We start from the raw sequence: 23,911 nt of genomic DNA, 5'->3' as shown, positions 1-23,911 counted from the left end.
TAGATAGATAGATAGATAGATAGATAGATAGATGATAGATAGATAGATAGATAGATAGATAGATAGATAGATAGATAGATAGATAGATAGATAGATAGATAGATATGAGATAGATAGATAGATAGATAGATAGATAGATAGATAGATAGATAGATAGATAGATAGATAGATAGATAGATAGATAGATAGATAGATAGATAGATAGATAGATAGATAGATAGATAGATAGATGGAGGGATAGATAGATAGATAGATAGATAGATAGATAGATAGATAGATAGATAGATAGATAGATAGATAGATAGATAGATAGATAGATAGATAGATAGATAGATAGATAGATAGATAGATATGAGATAGATAGATAGATAGATAGATAGCACGTAACGCATATGTTTTCATATATAGTGTTTAGGTGACATTGGTGTTCGCAGTGTGCTGTCACCATTTTCTTGTGTGCTGTATATTTGCAGTCACTGGCGTTGTTGGAATGTGCTGATAAAACTCTCTTGATTCTTATGTGTTGCATATATGTGGGGTTAGTGACTGCCTCCATTTTTTGATCTTGCTCTCCTCCCATTCTGCCCTGGGTGATTGTAATTAGTTTATGTAGTTTAGTAATGCTGGATCCTACCATCCCCAGATATATATGTAGGCTTAGTCCCAGTTCTGGGTGTATGTGCAGCGTAGGTTCCCACCTTACAGAGGTCGCCTTGTCGTGGCAGGTGGGCTAACACTTTTTGATCATAATGTGCACTAAGAACCTCCCTATTTGTAGGTAGATTGAGCTTTAGTGCATATCTATTTATATTTAGTGGTTTAGGTGGCATTAGTGTTGCAGGGTGCTGTCGCCATTTTTTTATATCTGCTAGATAGATAGCACGTAACGCATATGTTTTCATATATAGTGTTTAGGTGACATTGGTGTTCGCAGTGTGCTGTCACCATTTTCTTGTGTGCTGTATATTTGCAGTCACTGGCGTTGTTGGAATGTGCTGATAAAACTCTCTTGATTCTTATGTGTTGTATATATGTGGGGTTAGTGACTGCCTCCATTTTTTGATCTTGCTCTCCTCCCATTCTGCCCTGGGTGATTGTAATTAGTTTAATGCTGGTTCCCACCGTCCCCAAGAATATGTAGGCTTAGTCCCAGTTCTGAGTGTATGTGCAATGTAGGTTCCCACCTCATAGAGGTCGCCTTGTCGTGGCAGGTAGGCTCACACAATTGAACCAAAATGTGCGCTAAGAACCTCAGTATTGTAAGTAAATTTAGCAGTAATGCATATTTATTTTTATTTAGTGGCTTAGGTGACATTGGTGTTCGCAGTGTGCTGTCGCCATTTTTCTTGTGTTCTAGATAGATAGTTAGATTTGTCATTGAACTATTTACTTTGTGCATTCTGACACCATGAGATCTCCAGAACAGTGAACCCAGGTAATGAAATAGCTTTGGGGTTGCAGAGAGTCCCTAATATTCTTGCAAAACTGAATTTTTAGCCTTGTCCGCACCCTGCACCACCAGGGACCGGAGGACTTGGTGATTATTTGCCTTCTTTCCATGATCCTTGGGTAAATTCCCTTCACTTCTGTTTTCCAACATTAAAGGGTATGTAGAGAGAGAATCCCTGCACACATTCTCACCTGGACTTGGCCCCTCCCTCCAGGGGCCCCATAGCAGTTGCATGGTCTACCTCTATGTACATCCTTCTTTATATATATATATATATATATATATATATATATATATATATATACACACACACACATCTCTCTCTCCCTTTATATAGGAGTATATAATATAGCATCAAAAAAGGAAAGCGAAGCAGCACTCAAAGAGAAGTGGGTTTATTCACCAAACATCCAGTACGTTTCATCTTCTCTCTTTTCAAGCTTGAAAACACCTTCATAGAGAAGGTGAAACGTTGCACTGGATGTTTGGTGAATAAACCCACTTCTCTTTGAGTGCTGCTTCGCTTTCCTTTTTTGATGCCTTATAGTATAAGTAGAGGTCACGCCTTGTTCTGAAGCTTAGCACCGGCCCTATTGGGCGTATATAAACCACAGTGCTGCTCCGACCCTTTGTTTTACTAGGAGTATATTTTATATATATATATATATATATATATATATATATATATACACATATACATACAGTGAAGGAAATAAGTATTTGATCCCTTGCTGATTTTGTAAGTTTGCCCACTGTCAAAGACATGAACAGTCTAGAATTTTTAGGCTAGGTTAATTTTACCAGTGAGAGATTATATAAAAAATAAAAAAAAATCACATTGTCAAAATGATATATATTTATTTGCATTGTGCACAGAGAAATAAGTATTTGATCCCCGACCAACCATTAAGAGTTCAGCCTCCTCCAGACCAGTTACACGCTCCAAATCAACTTGGTGCCTGCATTATAGACAGCTCTTACATGGTCACCTGTATAAAAGACTCCTGTCCACAGACTCAATGATCAGTCTGACTCTAACCTCTACAACATGGGCAAGACCAAAGAGCTTTCTAAGGATGTCAGGGACAAGATCATAAACCTGCACAAGGCTGGAATGGGCTACAAAACCATAAGTAAGACGCTGGGTGAGAAGGAGACAACTGTTGGTGCAATAGTAAGAAAATGGAAGACATACAAAATGACTGTCAATCGACATCGATCTGGGGCTCCATGCAAAATCTCACCTCGTGGGGTATCCTTGATCCTGAGGAAGGTGAGAGCTCAGCCGAAAACTATATGGGGGGAACTTGTTAATGATCTCAAGGCAGCTGGGACCACAGTCACCAAGAAAACCATTGGTAACACATTACGCCGTAATGGATTAAAATCCTGCAGTGCCCGCAAGGTCCCCCTGCTCAAGAAGGCACATGTACAGGCCCGTCTGAAGTTTGCAAATGAACATCTGGATGATTCTGAGAGTGATTGGGAGAAGGTGCTGTGGTCAGATGAGACTAAAATTGAGCTTTGACATTAACTCAACTCGCCGTGTTTGGAGGAAGAGAAATGCTGCCTATGACCCAAAGAACACCGTCCCCACTGTCAAGCATGGAGGTGGAAACATTATGTTTTGGGGCTGTTTCTCTGCTAAGGGCACAGGACTACTTCACCGCATCAATGGGAGAATGGATGGAGCCATGTACCGTCAAATCCTGAGTGACAACCTCCTTCCCTCCACCAGGACATTAAAAATGGCTCGTGGCTGGGTCTTCCAGCACGACAATGACCCGAAACAGACAGCCAAGGAAACAAAGGAGTGGCTCAAAAAGAAGCACATTAAGGTCATGGAGTGGCCTAGCCAGTCTCCAGACCTTAATCCCATCGAAAACTTATGGAGGGAGCTGAAAATCCGAGTTGCCAAGCGACAGCCTCAAAATCTTAATGATTTACAGATGATCTGCAAAGAGGAGTGGGCCAAAATTCCATCTAACATGTGTGCAAACCTCATCATCAACTACAAAAAACATCGGACTGCTGTGCGTGCCAACAAGGGTTTTGCCACCAAGTATTACGTCTTGTTTGCCAAAGGGATCAAATACTTATTTCTCTGTGCACAATGCAAATAAATATATATAATTTTGACTATGTGATTTTCTGTTTTTTTTTAAAAATATAATCTATCTCTCACTGGTAAAATTAACCTAGCCTAAAAATTCTAGACTGTTCATGTCTTTGACAGTGGGCAAACTTACAAAATCAGCAAGGGATCAAATACATCTTTTCCTTCACTGTATGTATATATATATATATATATATATATATATATACACACACACATTCTGTACATATATAAATATCTCTCTCTCTATATATATATATATATATATATATATATATATATAGCAGACAAGAAAATGGTGACCGCACACTGCGAACACTAATGCCACCTAAGCCACTAAATAGAAATAAATATGCATTACTGCTAAATCTACTTACAATAGTGAGGTTCCTAGCACACATTTTGATCAAATTGTGTGAGCCCACCTGCCACGACAAGGCGACCTCTATGAGGTGAAAACCTGCGCTGCACATACACCCAGAACTGGGGCTAAACCTACATATTCTTAGGGATGGTAGGTACCAGCATTAAACTAATTAAAATCATATATATATATATATATATATATATATATATATATATATACACACACATGTAGTATAGAATAATACTTCCCCGTCTCCCCGATGATTATACAGGGTGTATAAACTTTTCTTGTGATTCGAATGTCACTTTGCTATAAAACACGACTCAAGTGGTAAATCAATAGATTTGGAGGTTGCTACATTGAAGCAGATGATGTTTTGATCGCTACATTAATATCAGCAGCCTATACAACCCTCAGAGCTGTGATCTCACCCGCCCTTTCTTCATGACATTTAGATGTGAACAAAGCCCTACCCTTATTATGGCCTCGGCCATGGCCACTGTGGTGTATTTAATCCTGGCTGACCTTTCCTTATAGCTCCTCAGCCACACAACCCACTGCTGCTTATTGCCGGGTCCTGATTTTACCGGGGGGCAAATCTCTCCAGTAAACTGATCCCCTCATTACACTGAAAGAAAACGGCAGCATTAAAAAAGACTAGCATGTTCGGCAGGTGGAGGAGGTGGTAGGGCGGGGGGGGGTGCAGGCTAGCACAGGTGCCCAATTGGCTGGCACTACATTCAACCAACTCACAGCGGTTGCTATGGTGGCAGGAACACGAACAGCTGGCACAGTAGGAAAATATGACAGCACCGTGTTCTGAAAGAGAAACATATCATGATGGAGAACAAGACTTGAAAATTACATTTTGTCTTGCTAATTCTTAGGAATTAAAGGTGGAGACTGTTTACTGAGCGTGATGAAGGTGCAAAAAACAGACGGCTGCAACGTATAGACCTCGGACAGGCACAAGCGTTTATATAGAGAGGCCGGCAGCCCCTGGCACGGCTCCGGCAAGGTATAAATAATCATTATTTAAAGTATTTATGGTGGAGAACACGCAGTTGTTAGCAGGTAACCTCACTCGAAAGCACAAAGCCAAGAACTCATTTGAATTTTAATTTTTGGCAATTAATGTTCAATTACTGTGCAGATTTTTGATTAAAGAAATGAGCAGAAATGATGAAAACCGAGGGGTTTAGAAGAAGGAAGGAGAGGAGAAAAACAGAACTGGAAGGAGACTTGGGCTCCATGGACTTTGGGTTTTATATGTTCTGCCACACTAGGCATAGTTGCCAACAGCCCCAATTCCCATTGAACTGTCCAGCAAACTGGACCAAAAAAAAGGGGTTATCATTATTTGCATTAAAATGGGCGTTTTTGGATGGTTTGGGGGCATTCCTAGCGTATAGAAAACAGGCAATAGTAATCCACTATAGTAATCCAGACAGTAGTGTCAAAAGTAGAAAACTGTATTAAATATTTTTCCATATCAATTGACAGAAAACAAAGGCATGAACATTGCCAAATGTGTACAAAACATTTTACCCATTAGAAGGTTAAAGTCCTGGAAATGTCCTGGTTAGAATTCCGTCTTAGTCTTCCCAGTTCCAGGGCTTTCGCTGATAGCAGAGACAACACGTGTGGAGGGTCGGCGTCTGACAACACCTGTGCGACGTTTCGGGGGACCGCCCCCTTCCTCAAGCAAGGGCTTAAAAGGTGTCACAATTTCAAATTTGAATATTGGTCTAGCACTGTTCACATGTTACATATAAGGGATGGGATTTTAGAAAATCTGATTTGTAGGAATTTCTGCATTTTCAAAATTCCCTATCACTGGCATTTTTGTGGTAATTTTCTCCATCGATTTTAATAGGGAAAATGTCGAGAAAAAACAGTTCTTATTTAAAATTTGACACATTTAAATAAAAGTAGGACAATAAACATTTCCTAGAGCTACTTGCTTAATGACAATAGTCCGCATGTCACTTTAATGGGTTGAAACGGTCTTAATGATATATTAAGGCCGAATGTACTCATTGCATACTTGTCTTATGTTATGTTTAAGGAGATTCTGAGATAAATATTTAAAAGGTATTTGTTGTCCATTGCACCATTTCTAGTGGAAGATTCCTTCAAATCTCATCAAAGTGTCATTATTTTGTCACCTGCAGCACCACTTTTAACCTCTGCTGATGGCAAATATTTCCAAAGACACCAATGCAACAGCGCCCCCAGTAAGCTATTTTATTCTCTGTTGTTCTTAGTCCTCCAGACCTGAAACGATGACAGTCCTTAACAACAGGGACACTAAGCAGCAATTTAAATCTTGAGTATTCTCATCCTCCCATGATGTCATGAGAACTGGACTCCGAAAATATATTATATCTAACAGCCACTAATGCGTCCTTATTGATATGTACATTGCCCGAGCATATGACTGTTGCAGCTGAATTCAGACACAATGATCACATTGCTAATATCCTTGTAAGTGCTTGAAAATGTAATTCCTCTAGTTTAGAACTGTAACTAAATTATCTTTATCTTCAGGATGGATGGATACAAGCTTAACAGCTGGAAATCTCACATGTAGGCAGCTATATGGAGAAATAGGACTGAAGAATGGTTTGGGTAGATCCAGTCACATGTATTAGCAGGTCTACAAGAATTGAATGGCATCACTGGGGCATGCTGCGTTTTGCGCCTCGTTCCTAGGTGACAGTATTTTCATGCATTGTACATTATGCTCAGTCTACATTATTCTACCTAGATGGAAATAATAGTCTATAAGGAGTATAAATCTATTTGTACCTGGCAGAGCACCAATATGATGCTGACTGAGGGCAGAAAACAGCATGCTACATAAGCCAATGGCCACATGTGCCAACTCTGCTGTTTTTAACCATTTGGTATTGCCGATAACGCTCCGACGTCCGCATGGGCCTCAGTGAAGCAAAACTTTTTCGGGTTTGTAAGGAATCATGGGGATGACTAATTTACAGCCCTTGTCTTCAGACTAGTATTTGGAGGGGCCATGTAGTGGCCCCAATTGCTAAACTTTGATATAATGTTATATCTGAAGGCCCATATTCGAGGTAACAAAAATTATTTCCAAAAAACTTGTCCGATGAGCAGCAGGAGAATAGTCAGTTCATTTCACAAAAACTGTTGGATCGTGTGACAACTGAGCCCGACTTATTGCGTAGCGGGATTATTGGAGATGAAACTTGGGTTTTTGAGTACGATCCTGAAACAAAAATGTAGAGTTCAGGATGGCACACTCCGAATTCACCTCGACCGAACAAAGCCCGCATGAGTTTTTGACACACAAAAGATCCTTACCCTTCCTCACCCACCCTATAGCCCTGACTTGGCACCGTGTGACCTTTTTTTTTGTTCCCCAAAATCAAAACTCACCTGAAAGGACACCATCCGCTACGAGGGCCACCAGCCACCTCTCACATGAAGACTTCCAGCACTGCTACGGAGAATGGCAGCGGCGCTGGAATCGATGTGTTCAGTCCCAGGGGACTTACTTTGAAGGTGATCGAGTCTAATTGTATGTTTTTTGAGTAAAAGGATTTTTTGGGAAATTATTCCCATTACTTTTGGGACATAACTCGTATAATCCAGAATGGAACCCAGTCCCATTGATGTTTAACCAAGTCCTGCCCAGTAGCTCACAGTGGTGTAGCAGGTTTAGTGTTAGGGTGTGCAGAGGTTGTACAAGGACCCCACCACCACAGATGTGCACAATAAAAGCGCCGATTATCATGTTTTCGTTGGGGATGGCCCTCGGGGCACTCTACTACTTTGCAAATTCAGCCTGATAAGCGTGACATTCTAGTATTGAAACATTTTTTTTCTTCTTTTTGACTGGCCTCTTCCATGATAAAAAAAAATAAGTAGAAATCCCTGCAGATCTGATGCAGAAAAAAAAATCACTATTACATAGAGTTATGGAATTCTAATGGAAACACAGTGCGTATTTTTATTTTTTATTTTTTTTGTTAAAGCATATTAATATTTTTTGGCAGGAACTGAATTGAATTGTAACTCTTATATGGAAGTGTTTCTGATGACAGAAACATATTTTCTATGCTCTGCATTACTGGGGAATCATTAACCTCTTGCTTGCTTGGAGCACAGGGAAAAAGCCAATAAAGCGATTTTTTTGGGGGTTTTCGTATTTTTAGAATAAGCAACGGCGATAAAAATAAAAGTTATAATAAGAATCATCATCATCATACTACTAAAAAGTGGAGTGAGCAATTGTCATGTAATTTTTTTTTTTATTAAGTTGCATTCATTTGCTTTCTTATTTGTTAAACTTTTTGAAAAAATCACAGCAAAGAAATCAGTGGGTATTTGCCAGAATTTAAAAAAAATAAAATTGCAGCAAAAACAAAACCCACACGTTATTGTGTTATCCTGACGTGACGTTGCCATAGGGGGTGCACCGATTGCAGTCTCATCAAAGCATTGGTCACTAACAGGATCCATACACCCTTCTTAGACATAAGAGGCCATCAGTACTATAAATTGTAAGAGAAGCTTTGGTGGATTCTGATGCAGATTTTGAACAACTCATTCACGATCTTCAAGCTACTTCCCAGGCATATCCGGAGGTCCATGTACTTTCATACAGCTACGGCTATGTTCACATCGGTGTCTCAGGCTCCGTTAGGGGTCTCCGTCGCAGATCCGGCAGGTTTTGCCGGAGTATACCGGAGACAGTAGCGACGCATTCTGTGCTACTGTGTACGGTGAAATCACGGACAACCCTACGAGAAGCCAACGGAACCCATTAAAGTCAATGGGTTCCATTGGCAACCGGCGGTATCTGTTGTGCAACGGTTCGTTGGTTCCGTCATTCCCTTGTTCTGCTCCACTGACGGAGCAGAACAGCGGAACACACCAACGCAGGTGGGAACCCATTCTACCTCCTTTTTTCGGAGGCGATCTGTCCTTGTTTTATGCAAAATAATAAGTAAGGTGCCCGAAGCCCAGACATGATCCTTGGTACCCAGATAGGACCAGATAAACCAGCCCTGACATGGTAATTCTCATATATAGGCAAGTATATTATTCACTGATGAAACATTATTTGTGTCTGTGAGTTTTGTCATTTCACGGATATGGTGATATTTACATTCTCTCATCATATGTCAGAGCAGCTCTAGCACGTAACGTACAGATGTGACCTGCCCTGACACATGGTACCGTCACATGTTGTGGTATGAAAAATAAAAACGCTGTTACGTGGTTCCAATATGCTCGTCTATCATCTCAGGTCATATCTGCTATACAAACACCCAGTACTCGCGAGTGTAAATATTACCGCACGACATGCACCAATTCAGTACGGAGGGTCTCCCACATCAAAAATATTGTGTAACATTGAATAATACGGTGTATCATTCTATTCTACAACGTGGTAACTGGTTCTCTCTTACTGGCAGATGGTTCTCAGTGACCGGCTTTCAAGAGAAAATACGGACAGGTATTATTTCAACATTTTTAAAATAAGTTTTTTTGTTTAACCCTTCTCATCATTTTCACTAATGGAAAAAAAAAATTCTACATCGCCTTCAGTCGTCAAACTAACAAAATAATAACTTAATTTTAAATGACTAATACGTCCAAACTTTTCATGTTGTATCGAAGGTAAATATTTCTTAAGAGAAAATAACACATTTTTGGAAAATTTTTGTGATAGAAACATAGTATAAATTAGAATTACCATTAAAAAAAAATAGACACTGTAAATTAGAGTATAATGCTGCTTTGAACCATTTACAGATTAAATCTACGGGACAGAAGTTGGGCAATTTAGAAAATATTTTCCTTTACTGTTTTTGTATTAAAGGGGTTTTCCGAGATAAAATGACTGTTATTTCTTGTAATTTATTCATGTAAATAAATTTTTTAATAAATTAAAATTTTCCAAATTGGCCCCGTTTCCAGATGCTGCCGTGGGGTACTTGACGGGTGACGTCACTCTCTGGCCGCTGTGTTGATCGCCAATTATTTTCTGAGTATGCGACACGTCACATGTGACGGGCCGTGTATGGACTGTTCTGTTGTACCGCCCATAACGCGCATGCGCGGTCCCTGCTGTTCTCGCGGTCCCTGCTGTTCTCGAGAAAACAGCAGGGACCGCGCATGCTCGTTATGGGTGGTACAACAGAACAGCCCATACACGGTACGTCACAAGTGACGTGTGGTATACCCGGAAAATAATTGAATATCAACACAGCGGCCAGAGAGTGACGTCAGCCGACAAGTACCCCACGGCAGGATCTGGAAACGGGGCCAATTTGGAAAATATAAGTTTATCACAAATGTATTTACATTAATAAATTACAAGCATTAACACAAGTCATTTTATCTCGGAAAACCCCTTTTATTTATTAAATGTTGTTTTCCAATTCTCGTACATAGATGGTTTCAAAATTCTGCTGGTTGCCCTAGGAAACAGACATTGATTAAACTCCACCCCTTTGTCAGACATGTGACTTGAGGACTGAGCTGTCATCTCCCACAATGCACTGCTCTCTGGTAACAGGGAACCAGTAGTATTTTGAATTCAGTTATAGACAGGAATGAAAAGGAGATCATTGGTAAAAGAGAAACAAAGTATCTACAAAGTTACTCAATATTTCAGTAGATTTTTGATGTTGTAAATTGTTTTTCAAAGATAAAGCTTTTCCGTCAACGTTTGGGAGAATTTTACCCAATGCATTAAGTTTGTCATTTATTGTATAGAAACAATAGCCTGACAGCTTCTCAATAGCAGTTTTCTGAAATATCGCAACTTTTGGGTACAGAAAAAACACCAGGACAGGTTTATCTATATGTTCATGTTAAATACTGGCATTAGAGGATCCTGAAGGATGTTGCAAGTGACGTGCACCATATATATTAAACAGCCGCGACATTTTTGAGAAAGCATACACCACCTAATATAAATTTTAATTTTTGTAGTTCAAAAGTAGACTGGACTGACAATGGTGTGACCTGTTCGGAACAATACTTAAAATATGTTTCTTAATGTCTTGAATGAGTGGAGAATATATAACTGAAGCAATGCACCAATTAATGACAGATTTTACATAGCGCCAACCCCACCCCCACTGACAGGACTGATAAATCTGCCCTAATGTGTTTCTAAAGCAATTACATCGATTTCTACATTGTATGCAGTAGGTTGGAGACTGCGGCTAAGCTGCAATACCAGAAAGAGTCTTTGGGCAACAGTGGTGCCGTTTCCAGACCAAAAAAGCAATTCTGTTTTTAAAATCTCATGCAATCCCTTTACAGGAATTTTCCCACCAAAACATTTATCACACATCCACATGATATTGCTCCATACAACTCTACTTCACTGCATTTAGGAAGGATGGGGTTCCCCCATTTTAGCACTCTTTGGGGTTCTCAGTGGTGGGAAAATCCTTTGAAGTAATATTGTGGGATGGATGGATGGATGGATGGATGGATGGATGGATAGATAGATAGATAGATAGATATGAGATAGATATGAGATAGATAGATATGAGATAGATAGATATGAGATAGATAGATATGAGATAGATAGATAGATAGATAGATAGATAGATAGATAGATAGATAGATAGATAGATAGATAGATAGATAGATAGATAGATAGATAGATAGATAGATAGATAGATATGAGATAGATAGATAGATAGATAGATAGATAGATAGATAGATAGATAGATAGATAGATAGATAGATAGATAGATAGATAGATAGATAGATATGAGATAGATAGATATGAGATAGATAGATAGATAGATAGATAGATAGATAGATAGATAGATAGATAGATAGATAGATAGATAGATAGATAGATAGATAGATATGAGATAGATAGATAGATATGAGATAGATAGATAGATAGATAGATAGATAGATAGATAGATAGATAGATAGATAGATAGATAGATAGATAGATAGATAGATAGATAGATAGATAGATAGATATGAGATAGATAGATATGAGATAGATAGATATGAGATAGATAGATATGAGATAGATAGATAGATAGATAGATAGATAGATAGATAGATAGATAGATAGATAGATAGATAGATAGATAGATAGATAGATAGATAGATAGATAGATAGATAGATAGATAGATAGATAGATATGAGATAGATATGAGATAGATAGATAGATAGATAGATAGATAGATAGATAGATAGATAGATAGATAGATAGATAGATAGATAGATAGATAGATAGATATGAGATAGATATGAGATAGATAGATAGATAGAGAGATATGAGATAGATATGAGATAAAAAGGTGATCTTTGCAAATGACGCATCTATATTTTTCCGATTATCTGAACAAATGAATATTTAGGAAGCCAATTCCTTAAGCAGAGGTTCTGTGCGTTCTTGTTCACAGAACATGCTGGGAGTTGTGGTTCGACAACAGCTGGCGTCACAGGTTGCCGAGTCCTGCTGTTGCAGAATATTATGAGATTCAGATGGTGCAGCTCTCAGGTGCAGGATAGAGCAGCCTGCAGCAGCTGAGATAGTCCTCGCACCCCGCTCAGTTTAATGATTCTTTTACCCTGCAGTGGTCATAATTAAGTCCTTGTTATTCTGTGTCTTGTATGCACTTGTGATTTACTTCCGATTTCACTTACTAAGTCAGAAAGTCTTTATGCTCGTGTTTAAATTTAGTGCCTGGGATTCAAAAGCATAAATGTGTATCAGAGTAAAATAAATGGCTGCCGCTTTATCCATTTGTGCAAAGAGTATTTATGGAATAGAGAATATTAAGTGGAGTATGATTTAATTCCAGCCAATACAGGTGCACAGACAGACGGATCCAGCGTTAACCCCTTCCTGCACCCCATTTGTGAAGTAATTAGCAGAATTTAGAATTTCCAGCTCTCTAATGCTTATCCTGCCTTGTTCTAAGACTGAGTATAGCGTCTTAATTACAGTATTGTGTATATTCTTATTAGTCACTACACTGTATTTTTACTTGTTGTAGAGCCTCATGGCTTTACCCCTCTGCTGCATCTGAAGGGATGAAAAAAACAATGGGAGAAAAGTAGGGGAGGGAATAGGAAGAAAGCAGGAGAGACAATGTAGGGAAGACACTGGTGGAAATTGTACAAAGGAGGAAAAGAGGAGAACAAAACGTAAATGACAGAAAGGGAAGAAGTGACGAGAAGGAAATGTAAGGAAGACATTAAGGAAAACAATACAGGGAAGGCAAAGAGTAGAAGGGGATGTAATAAAGGCAATAGTGCAATAGATGGAAGGAATGGAACAAAGGAAAAGAAGGCAATATAAGGAAGACACTGGAAGAATTTAAGTAATATTACTGCAAAAGTATGTCATGTGTAGAAATGAGAGAAACAAAGATGAAAGAAAGGAAAAGGGACAAAAAGGTAGGGAAGGCAATGTAAGGAAGACACTGGGAGAACTAAAGGAAGAAAGTACAGGGAACGCAATGTAAGGAAGACACTGGGAGAACTAAAGGAAGAAAAGTACAGGGAAGGCAATGTAAGGAAGACGCTGGGAGAACTAAAGGAAGAAAAGTACAGGGAAGGCAATATAAGGAAGACGCTGGGAGAACTAAAGGAGGAAAAGTACAGGGAAGGCAATGTAAGGAAGACACTGGGAGAACTAAAGAAAGAAAAATACAGGGAAGGCAATGTAAGGAAGACACTGGGAGAACTAAAGAAAGAAAAGTACAGGGAAGGCAATGTAAGGAAGACACTGGGAGTACTAAAGGAAGAAAAGTACAGGGAAGGCAATGTAAGGAAGACGCTTGGAGAACTAAAGGAAGAAAAGTACAGGGAAGGAAATGTAAGGAAGATGCTGGGAGAACTATAGGAAGAAAAGTACAGGGAGGGCAATGTAAGCAAGACACTGGGAGAACTAAAGGAAGAAAAGTACAGGGAAGGCAATATAAGGAAGACGCTTGGAGAACTAAAGGAAGAAAAGTACAGGGAAGGCAAAGTACGGAAGACACTGGGAGAACTAAAAAAAGAAAAGTACAGGAAAGGCAATGTAAGCAAGACACTGGGAGAACTAAAGGAAGAAAAGTACAGGGAAGGCAATGTAAGGAAGACACTGGGAGTACTAAAGGAAGAAAAGTACAGGGAAGGCAATGTAAGGAAGACCCTTGGAGAACTAAAGGAAGAAAAGTACAGGGAAGGCAATGTAAGGAAGATACTGGGAGAACTAAAGGAAGAAAAGTACAGCGAAGGCAATGTAAGGAAGACACTGGGAGAACTAAAGGAAGAAAAGTACAGGGAAGGGAATGTAAGGAAGACACTAGTGGGGTTGAAGGTACAAAAATACAGGGAAGGCAATGTTTGGAATACACTAGTGAGATTGAAGGTAGAAAAGTACAGGGAATGCAATGTAAGGAAGACACTGGGAGAACTAAAGAAAGAAAAGTACAGGGAAGGCAATGTAAGCAAGACACTGCTAGAACTAAAGGAAGAAAAGTACAGGGAAGGCAATGTAAGGAAGACACTGGGAGAACTAAAGGAAGAAAAGTACAGGGAAGGCAATATAAGGAAGACGCTTGGAGAACCAAAAGGAAGAAAAGTACAGGGAAGGCAATGTACGGAAGACACTGGGAGAACTAAAAAAAGAAAAGTACAGGAAAGGCAATGTAAGCAAGACACTGGGAGAACTAAAAGGAAGAAAAGTACAGGGAAGTCAATGTAAGGAAGACGCTGGGAGAACTAAAGGAAGAAAAGTACAGGGAAGGCAATATTAGGAAGACACTGGGAGAACTAAAGGAAGAAAGTACAGGGAAGGCAATGTAAGGAAGACACTTGGAGAACTAAAGGAATTAAAGTACAGGGAAGGCAATGTAAAGGAAGACACTGGGAGAACTAAAGTAAGAAAAGTACAGGGAAGGCAATGTAATGAAGGCGCTGGGAGAACTAAAGGAAGAAAAGTACAGGGAAGGCAATGTAAGGAAGATACTGGGAGAACTAAAGGAAGAAAAGTACAGGGAAGTCAATGTAAGGAAGACGCTGGGAGAACTAAAGGAAGAAAAGTACAGGGAAGGCAATATTAGGAAGACACTGGGAGAACTAAAGGAAGAAAGTACAGGGAAGGCAATGTAAGGAAGACACTTGGAGAACTAAAGGAATTAAAGTACAGGGAAGGCAATGTAAAGGAAGACACTGGGAGAACTAAAGTAAGAAAAGTACAGGGAAGGCAATGTAAGGAAGACACTGGGAGAACTAAAGGAAGAAAAGTACAGGGAAGGCAATATAAGGAAGACGCTTGGAGAACCAAAAGGAAGAAAAGTACAGGGAAGGCAATGTACGGAAGACACTGGGAGAACTAAAAAAAGAAAAGTACAGGAAAGGCAATGTAAGGAAGACGCTGGGAGAACTAAAGGAAGAAAAGTACAGGGAAGGCAATATTAGGAAGACACTGGGAGAACTAAAGGAAGAAAGTACAGGGAAGGCAATGTAAGGAAGACACTTGGAGAACTAAAGGAATTAAAGTACAGGGAAGGCAATGTAAAGGAAGACACTGGGAGAACTAAAGTAAGAAAAGTACAGGGAAGGCAATGTAATGAAGGCGCTGGGAGAACTAAAGGAAGAAAAGTACAGGGAAGGCAATGTAAGGAAGATACTGGGAGAACTAAAGGAAGAAAAGTACAGCGAAGGCAATGTAAGGAAGACACTGGGAGAACTAAAGGAAGAAAAGTACAGGGAAGGGAATGTAAGGAAGACACTAGTGGGGTTGAAGGTACAAAAATACAGGGAAGGCAATGTTTGGAATACACTAGTGAGATTGAAGGTAGAAAAGTACAGGGAATGCAAGAAGGAGATTGCAATGTAATAAAAGAAGGGAAATAAGTAAAGGGAAGGAAATAAGACAAAGGCAAGCAAGGCAATGTAATGAAGGCATAGGACAGATTGAAGGAACAAAAATACTGTTTAATTATGTCAAACAGTAAAGGGAAGGAAATATGGCAATGGCAGGGAGGACAACGTAAGGAGGACACTAGGAGAATTGGAGGAAGAAAAGTATAGAGAAGGCAATGTAAGGAATAACATTACTGGCCAAGTAAGGGGTAGAAGGTAAAGTACTGAAAGCAAATGGAAAAGTTGAGGAAAGGAAAAAGAAAAGAATAAATCCGCCCATAGATATAGCATTTATTGTTAATCGTATTTGCATGTCAATTAATGGACCGGTTCTGACTGATGTATTTTTTTCTTAGTGATTACGGATCAAACGCTACATTCGCCTATAGGATAATAAAAAACACATATACAACAATGATTAATATCTGTAACAGCGGGATGATTATCCATCACTATCCAGATATCTCTCCATATACACCCCTTTACTAGCAAGCATCCCAATGGGGAAACTTTTTGTAAGGATGTCGGATTTGGGGCGCAATCTTCATATTTTTTACCAGCATCAGTACGAATTTATGTGGAATCATTACTTATCTTGTGTGTGTGTGAATTGTGTGTATATATATATATATATATATATATATATATATATATATATATATATATATATATATAGTCAGAAAATCCCACAAGTTCTAATAATAACTGAAGGAGGATTACATAATGGCAGATTACATGTTTGGTAGAGCAAGTGCATGAAATTTACAGATGATATTGTACTATGTTGTTACTATAGATTCAGTACACATAGGGACAGTTACTGCCTACATGGGTTTTAGATCACATACTTCCATGGACACTATGGCAAAATAGATATAACTCCACCATAGATATAACTCCACCGTAGATATAACTCCACCGTAGATATAACTCCACCGTTGCTCTGTCTGTGGTAGTTACAGCAGAGGAAGCGTAAATGACAGGTTACAACGAGATTACGCGTACTCTGCTGTAACTGCCACAGACAGAGTAACGAAGTGCAGGGATTGTGAATAGACATCCCGTGGAATATCTATTCACTGTCTAACCACTTCAGTATTGTTAATGTGTTATTATAAGACAGAACATACTGATCTAAAAGGATCCCTATTCGCTGTGTAAATGAATGGAGAGAAGTGCATGACGCTGATTGTTGACCTGCGGTGGGGAATTTTATTCTGCAGCAAGTCAATTGTATTTGAGTAAACGATGTTTATTTGTTGCGGGTTTTCACCATTCAATTCAACGGGGAGGTAAAACCCACAACAAATAGCAGTTGTTGCGTTTTTTAGCGGCAGGTTCGTAGCAATTCTGCCGCAAAAAACGCAACTCAGAAAAATTCTTGTGTTTCTACCTTAAAGAGTCTCTGTCACCACATTATAAGTGGCCTATCTTGTACATGATGTGATCGGCTGTAATGTAGATTACAGCAGTGGTTTTTATTTAGAAAAACAATCATTTTTGACGGAGTTATGACCTATTTTAGCTTTATGCTAATGAGTTTCTTAATGAACAACTGGGCGTGTTTTACTTTTTGGCCAAGTGGGCGTCGTACGGAAGAGTGTATGACGCTGACCAATCAGTGACCAATCAGCATCATGCACTACTCTCCATTCAGTTACACAGCACATAGCGATATAGCTATATCGCTATGTGCAGCCACATAAACACACTATAATGCTACTCATGTGTCATGATAATGAATATACATTACCTCCAGCCAGGACGTGATGTCTATTCAGAATCCTGACACTTCGCTAACACAATTCCGACACTACAGAACAGCAAGCGTAATCTCGCGAGATTACGCTGTAAACTGTCATTTCAAACGAGATTACGCTTGCTGTGTGGTAGTGTCGGGAATGTGTTAGCGAAGTGTCAGGATTCTGAATACACATCCTGTCCTGGCTGGAGGTAATGTATATTCATTGTCTGGACACTGCAGTAACGTTATAGTGTGTGTATGTGGCTGCACATAGCGATATAGCTATATCGCTATGTGCTGTGTAAATGAATGGGGAGAACAAATGAAGGGGTGAACAAAAACTTATCGATCAGGTAGATTGCAATCCCTCTCGGGCAGGACCCCCTCTCCTTCTGTACCAGTCTGTCTCTCTGTTTTTTCATTTGTTGACGTTAGGCCCAGTTTATATCAGTTTTAAAGGCGCCGTTAGCGGCGTCGGTCGCAGATACGGCAGGGATTACCGGAAACAATAGCACAGCATGCTGTGCTATTATTTCTGGTCAATCCACAGACACCCCGATGGAACCCATTAAAGTCAATGGGTTCCGTCACCCGCCGGTGGTGTCCATGTGGCAACGGAATTGTCGCTTTCTGGTTTTCCTTTGGTCTGCTCCTCTGATGGAACAGAACAACATAAACCCAAGACGCAGATGTGAACAGGGCCTTATGTATTTATACGCTCTGTATTTCATGTGTCTAGTTCCGTTGATGTTAATGGTGTTATGAACATATATATAAAATAATAATTTCTCATATGTATTTTATCGATCTTATTTCTGTATCTATATATTTTATATCTATATCTTTCATTCCTATATATCTATTTATCTATCTGATATCTATCTAATTATCTATCTGTATATATCGTCCTCATATCGCTATAATATCTGTATCTATTTCATATCTCTCTTATATCTATATCTATCAATAGTGCTGTGAAAAAGTATTTGGCCCTGACCCGAATTCTTCTACTTTTGATCATTTGTCACATTTCAATGTTTCAGATCATCCAACAGTTTAATATAAGATAAAGACAACAAGAGTAAACAAAATGCAGCTTAAAATAATCATTCCATTTATTGAGGATAAAAATGTATTCAAAATCTATATCACCCATGTGAAAAAGTAATTACCCCTCTAAACCTTAATAACAGGTTTGTGACAATTTGCGATGAGTCTTTTACATGGCTGTGGAGGAGTTTTGACAACTCTTCTTTGCAGAATTGTTTTTATTCATCTACATTGGAGGGTTTTCGAGCATGAACTGCCCGTTTAGGGTCTTGCCACAGCATCTCAATGGGATTCAAGTCAAGACTTTGACTCGGACACTCAAAAACCTTTATTTTGCTTCTTTTGAGTCATTCAGAGGTGGACTTACTTGTGTGCTTCAGATCATTATCCTGATGTATAACCCAACTACACTGGAGCTTTAGATCATGAACTGACGGGCAGACATTCTCCTTCAGGATTCTCTGCAGAATTCATAGTTCCAACAATTATGACAAGTCATCCAGGTCCTGCAGAAGCAAAGCAGCCCTAGACCATCACTCTACTACCACCACCACCACCATGTCAGACCATCCCACTACTACCACCACCACCATGTCAGACCATGCCACTACTACCACCACCATGCCAGACCATCCCACTACTAACACCACCATGTCAGACCATCCCACTACTACCACCACCATGTCAGACCATCCCACTACTTCCACCACCATGTCAGACCATCCCACTACTACCACCGCCATGTCAGACCATCACACTACTACCACCGCCATGTCAGACCATCACACTACCACCACCATGTCAGACCATCACACTACTACCACTGCCATGTCAGACCATCACACTACTACCACCGCCATGTCAGACCATCACACTACTACCACCACCATGTCAGACCATCACACTACTACCACCACCATGTCAGACCATTACACTACTACCACCACCATGTCAGACCATCACACTACTACCACCACCATGTTTGACCGTTGGTATGATGGTCTTATGGTGGAAAGTGGTTTTAGCTTTAAGCCAGATGTGGCGAGACCCAGGTCTCCTATAAAGTTCCACCTTCGACTCATCAGTCCACAGAATATTATCCTAAAAGTCTTAGGGGTCATCTAGGGCTTTTTTGTCAAACATGAGAGGTGCCTTTGTGTTTGTTTTGGTCAGAAGCGGTTTGCGCCTTGCAACCCTCCCACGGATGCCATTTTTGCCCAGTGTCTTTCTTATTGCGGAATCATGTACATTGACCTTAACTGAGACAAGTGAGGCCTGCAGTTCTTTCGATGACCATCTGGATATTTTTGTGACCTCCTGGTTCAGTCGTCGATGGTAACATTTTGGTTGACCACTCCTGGGATGGTTCACCACTGTTCCAAGTTTTCTCCATTTGTGAATATTGGCTCTCACTGTGGTTCGCTGGAGTCCCAGACCTTTAATAGTGGCTGTGTAACCCTTTCCAGACTGATAGATGTCAATGACTTTGCTTGGCATCTGTATTTGAATTTCATCAGTACATGGCATCATGTGCGGCTTTTTGAGACCTTCTAGCCGGCTTAAATTTAACAGGTCTGGCGGTAATCATGCTTAGCTGTGGCTAGTAAAATTTAACCCAATTGTCAATTGCATTTGGTAAACTGGTTGATTTAGTAGCTAAGGCGGCAATGACCTTTTTCACAGTGGGCCAGCTAGGGCTGAACAGCATTTTCCTCCAATAATTAAATCATCATTTAAAAAACAGCATTTTGTGATTACTTGGGTTATCTTTGTCTTAAATGATTCAGATCATGAAACTACTTTTAATATAAGTGTCACAACTGTGCAAAAATAGAAGAAATTGGGAAGGGGAAAATACATTTTCATAGGACTGTCCCTATCTATCTATCTATCTATCTATCTATCTATCTATCTATCTATCTATCTATCTATCTATCTATCTATCTATCTATCTCATATCTATCTATCTATCTCATATATATTTTGTATCTTATCTCGGGCAGGACCCAGTAAGCTCAGGTTTGTTATACTTTTTTATTTTTATCACTTGTTCATGTTTTGTATTTATGCCCTCTGTATTCCATGTGTATAGTGCACTTGATATTGATGGTGATTTAAAACATATATATATATATATATATATAACGTCATAATAATAATAATAAAAAATTATAATAATAATACATATCTTTTTTTATCTCTTATGTACTTTACCTATCTTATTTCTGATCTATCTCATAGCTAGCTGTCTAATATCTATCTATCTATCTATCTATCTCATATCTATCTATCTCATATCTATCTATCTATCTATCTATCTCATATCTATCTATCTATCTATCTATCTATCTAATATCTATCTATCTATCTCATATCTATCTATCTATCTATCTATCTATCTATCGCATATCTATCTCATATCTATCTATCTATCTATCTATCTCATATCTATCTATCTCATATCTATCTATCTATCTCATATCTATCTATCTCATATCTATCTATCTATCTCATATCTATCTATCTATCTCTCATATCTATCTATCTATCTATCTATCTATCTATCTATCTATCTATCTATCTATCTATCTATCTATCTATCTCATATCTATCTATCTATCTCTCATATCTCATATCTATTTATCTCTTATCCATCCATCATATATATTTCTCTCATATCTGTATCTAATATCTACAATTCTTTCATATCTCACATCCATTGATTTTTTTTTATCTCTCACATCTTTTTCATATCGATCTCCTACCTATATATATATCCATCTATTTCATCGTTTTCTATCTATTTCTTATATCTCTCACTTTCTGTCATACATATCCTTCTAAAAAAAAATAACCTCTCTCTCTTTCAAAACTCTTTTTTTTCTCTCTCTCTGTATCAAATATCTATCTATTTGTCCGTCCATCCATGAATCTGTCTGTATTCGTGTCTGTCTGCTTATGACTTCATCAATATTTCATGTGGGACATACTGCTTGCATGTGTGTATAAGTACAGACACATTATCATACTTATTACTTAGGCAGATGAGCACACGCAACCATTTTCTTTTTTTTTATTATGCATTTAAAGAACCCGGACCACAGGTGTTCTGTAATAATTAGCGGCAGATTCATAAACTATGTCATTACATAAACTTAAAACTTAAAAGCCGCTGTGTCTGCGGGAAAACCAATAGCACGAGAGCCTCAGATTATCTGATATCCCTTAACTTAATCACATGGCTCTTAAGAGAAGGACGAAAACAGCTGTGCCCCCCTAATATGCGTGCGATGTGTGTAAAATGATACATTGTATCGCTGTTTGTTTCAGGAAGCGAAAGAAACATTTATGGAACATAATGGCAATAATTATTATTTCTTAGTGGTAAGTAAATTGCCTTATGACATTTTCTAAGTAAATGTAATAGAACCGATGCTGGAGGGACGGCTTTTATATCCCTGCTCGCCTCTACGGCTTCTATATAATCATATGATAAGATCCAGCATTTTTATTTAATCGTTCGCTAATGACAAAAAAATCTAACACCGTATTGGCGATCGATAAGGACTCGGTATTGAAGCCCGTGTAGAATAGGGGACAATCTGGGCTTTTCATCAAGATCTGAATATACGCTTTGTCTTTTGCTTCCTCTGAACATTTGCCTTAATTGTATTAATGATCAAGACAAAGAAACTGAGGGTTACAGACTTTTATTTTGGGAGGAAAATAACATGGATAACTGAGCATCAACTGACCAGAAATTATTTGCTTCTGTCTGTTAGACACGTAATGGAGTCATTTAACTAGTCAAATTAGGAGCTGTAGAAATGCACCATGCTTCATTACTGAGTTCGAATGGGCACCATTTTACATCTACGTCAAAAATTATCTCATAGCAAATTAATGTTTTCATTGTACTTAGGAAAAGACAAAGCTGTGCAACTTTAGCGCCACCTAGAGGCGTCCGGCTGGAGACGTTGTCAACCCGCAGAAGTCAAAAATCGACTCGACGGCGCAGAATGAGAACAAGAACTTCAGACTCATTTCCAAGCATAAGTTTAAAAAAATATAGAATACGGAGACTGAGCGCGATTTACACCGTACGTGTCCAAGAAATACTAAAGCGGTGAACAATCGTATGGCATGGCGAGCGTGGAAAATTAGAGTCATCCTCAACTAACTTGCCTGATCATGATACAAAAAGTTGAGGCGCTCTAATGCACGACACGATGCCATGAACCCCACACAATCATTACATATACAGACGGCAGTGTAAAGCATCACCAGTGTGTAGCCATTGATCTGCTCAATTGCAATCCTATCATCAAATATCTTCATCTTAAATAAAAAATAAATGTGCTGCAATGACAGCACCCCAAAAAGCCAATAGAGTGACCCCTGAAAATAAGGTACCATGTTCTGCTTCCCCAACTCATAGTTACTTATAAAAAGAAAGTCTGTTCTAAAGAAGTCCCTAAGGTAAGGAAATAATGACATGTCAGCCCATTTTGTATTATTAAAGGCCCAAAAGAACTGGTCAATATGATATTCACCCCAACTCTGATCACCATTTTGGGGGTGCTGCAATTGTATCTTCTAGCTATGTACACCTTTGAAAAAATATATATATTTTTTTTATAAAGAGTGTCTATCAATGTGTTTGCTGCAACTCTCTAATTACTTTTTATTAAAAATTATTTTTGCTTTTTGAGATACAGCTGCTTTGTATCCTGTATACAGAGCAGCTGTATCTAGCGCTGAAACCTGAATCCGTCAGGTCTGCGGGACTAACGGGTTCAGTTTCAGCAGGTTCAAGCGGTTACCGATCACATGTACGTTCAGAACTTAGATGTGATCAATAACAAGTGTTGTCACTGAACCCGTCAGTCCGGCTGACCTGACGGACTCCGGTCTCAGCACTAGATACAGCTGCTCCGTATACAGGATATAAAGCAGCTGTATCTCAAAAAGTTTTTTGTTTTTTTTTAATAATTAGGAGTTAGAAAGTTGCACCAAACACCCTGATAGACATTTTTATTTAAAAAACAAACACGTTTTCAAAAGGTGTACACAGTCTGTAACTCCTTAATGTCCAGCTACATTTTTCAGTTTTTACCTCACTGCATTTCAGCAGTCATAACTTTTTTCTTTTTTCATTGACGTGGCCGTATGACGCCTTGTTTTATGCAGGAGAAACTGTATTATTTTTTTTCATAGTTTGGAGGTTGAAAAAAATATTTTTATGGAGTGAATATAAGAAAAAAGTGATTCTCTGCATCGTTTATCTT

The 23,911-nt window shown here is 38.9% G+C and overlaps 1 protein-coding gene across 5 annotated transcripts in view; it reads left to right on the top strand.

Annotated features, from left to right (window-relative positions):
- ZNF536 (zinc finger protein 536) overlaps nucleotides 1–23,911 on the top strand; it is a 575,107-nt gene that overhangs the window by 441,646 nt on the left and 109,550 nt on the right. Inside the window, exon 8 of one of the 5 annotated variants that reach the window (XM_075838403.1) lies at nucleotides 9,396–9,436. The exons of the other annotated variants lie outside the window; for them this stretch is intronic. Within the exon in view, the coding sequence (XP_075694518.1) occupies nucleotides 9,396–9,409 (14 nt within the window). The 3' untranslated portion in view covers nucleotides 9,410–9,436. The remainder of the gene's footprint in view (nucleotides 1–9,395; nucleotides 9,437–23,911) is intronic. 5 annotated transcript variants of the gene reach the window in all.

The sequence above is a fragment of the Rhinoderma darwinii genome, chromosome 9 (genome assembly GCF_050947455.1).
Source record: "Rhinoderma darwinii isolate aRhiDar2 chromosome 9, aRhiDar2.hap1, whole genome shotgun sequence".
Classification (NCBI taxonomy): Eukaryota; Metazoa; Chordata; class Amphibia; order Anura; family Rhinodermatidae; genus Rhinoderma; species Rhinoderma darwinii.
The sequence above is the reverse complement of the archived record's forward strand: the minus strand, read 5'-3'. Positions and strand labels throughout refer to the sequence as shown.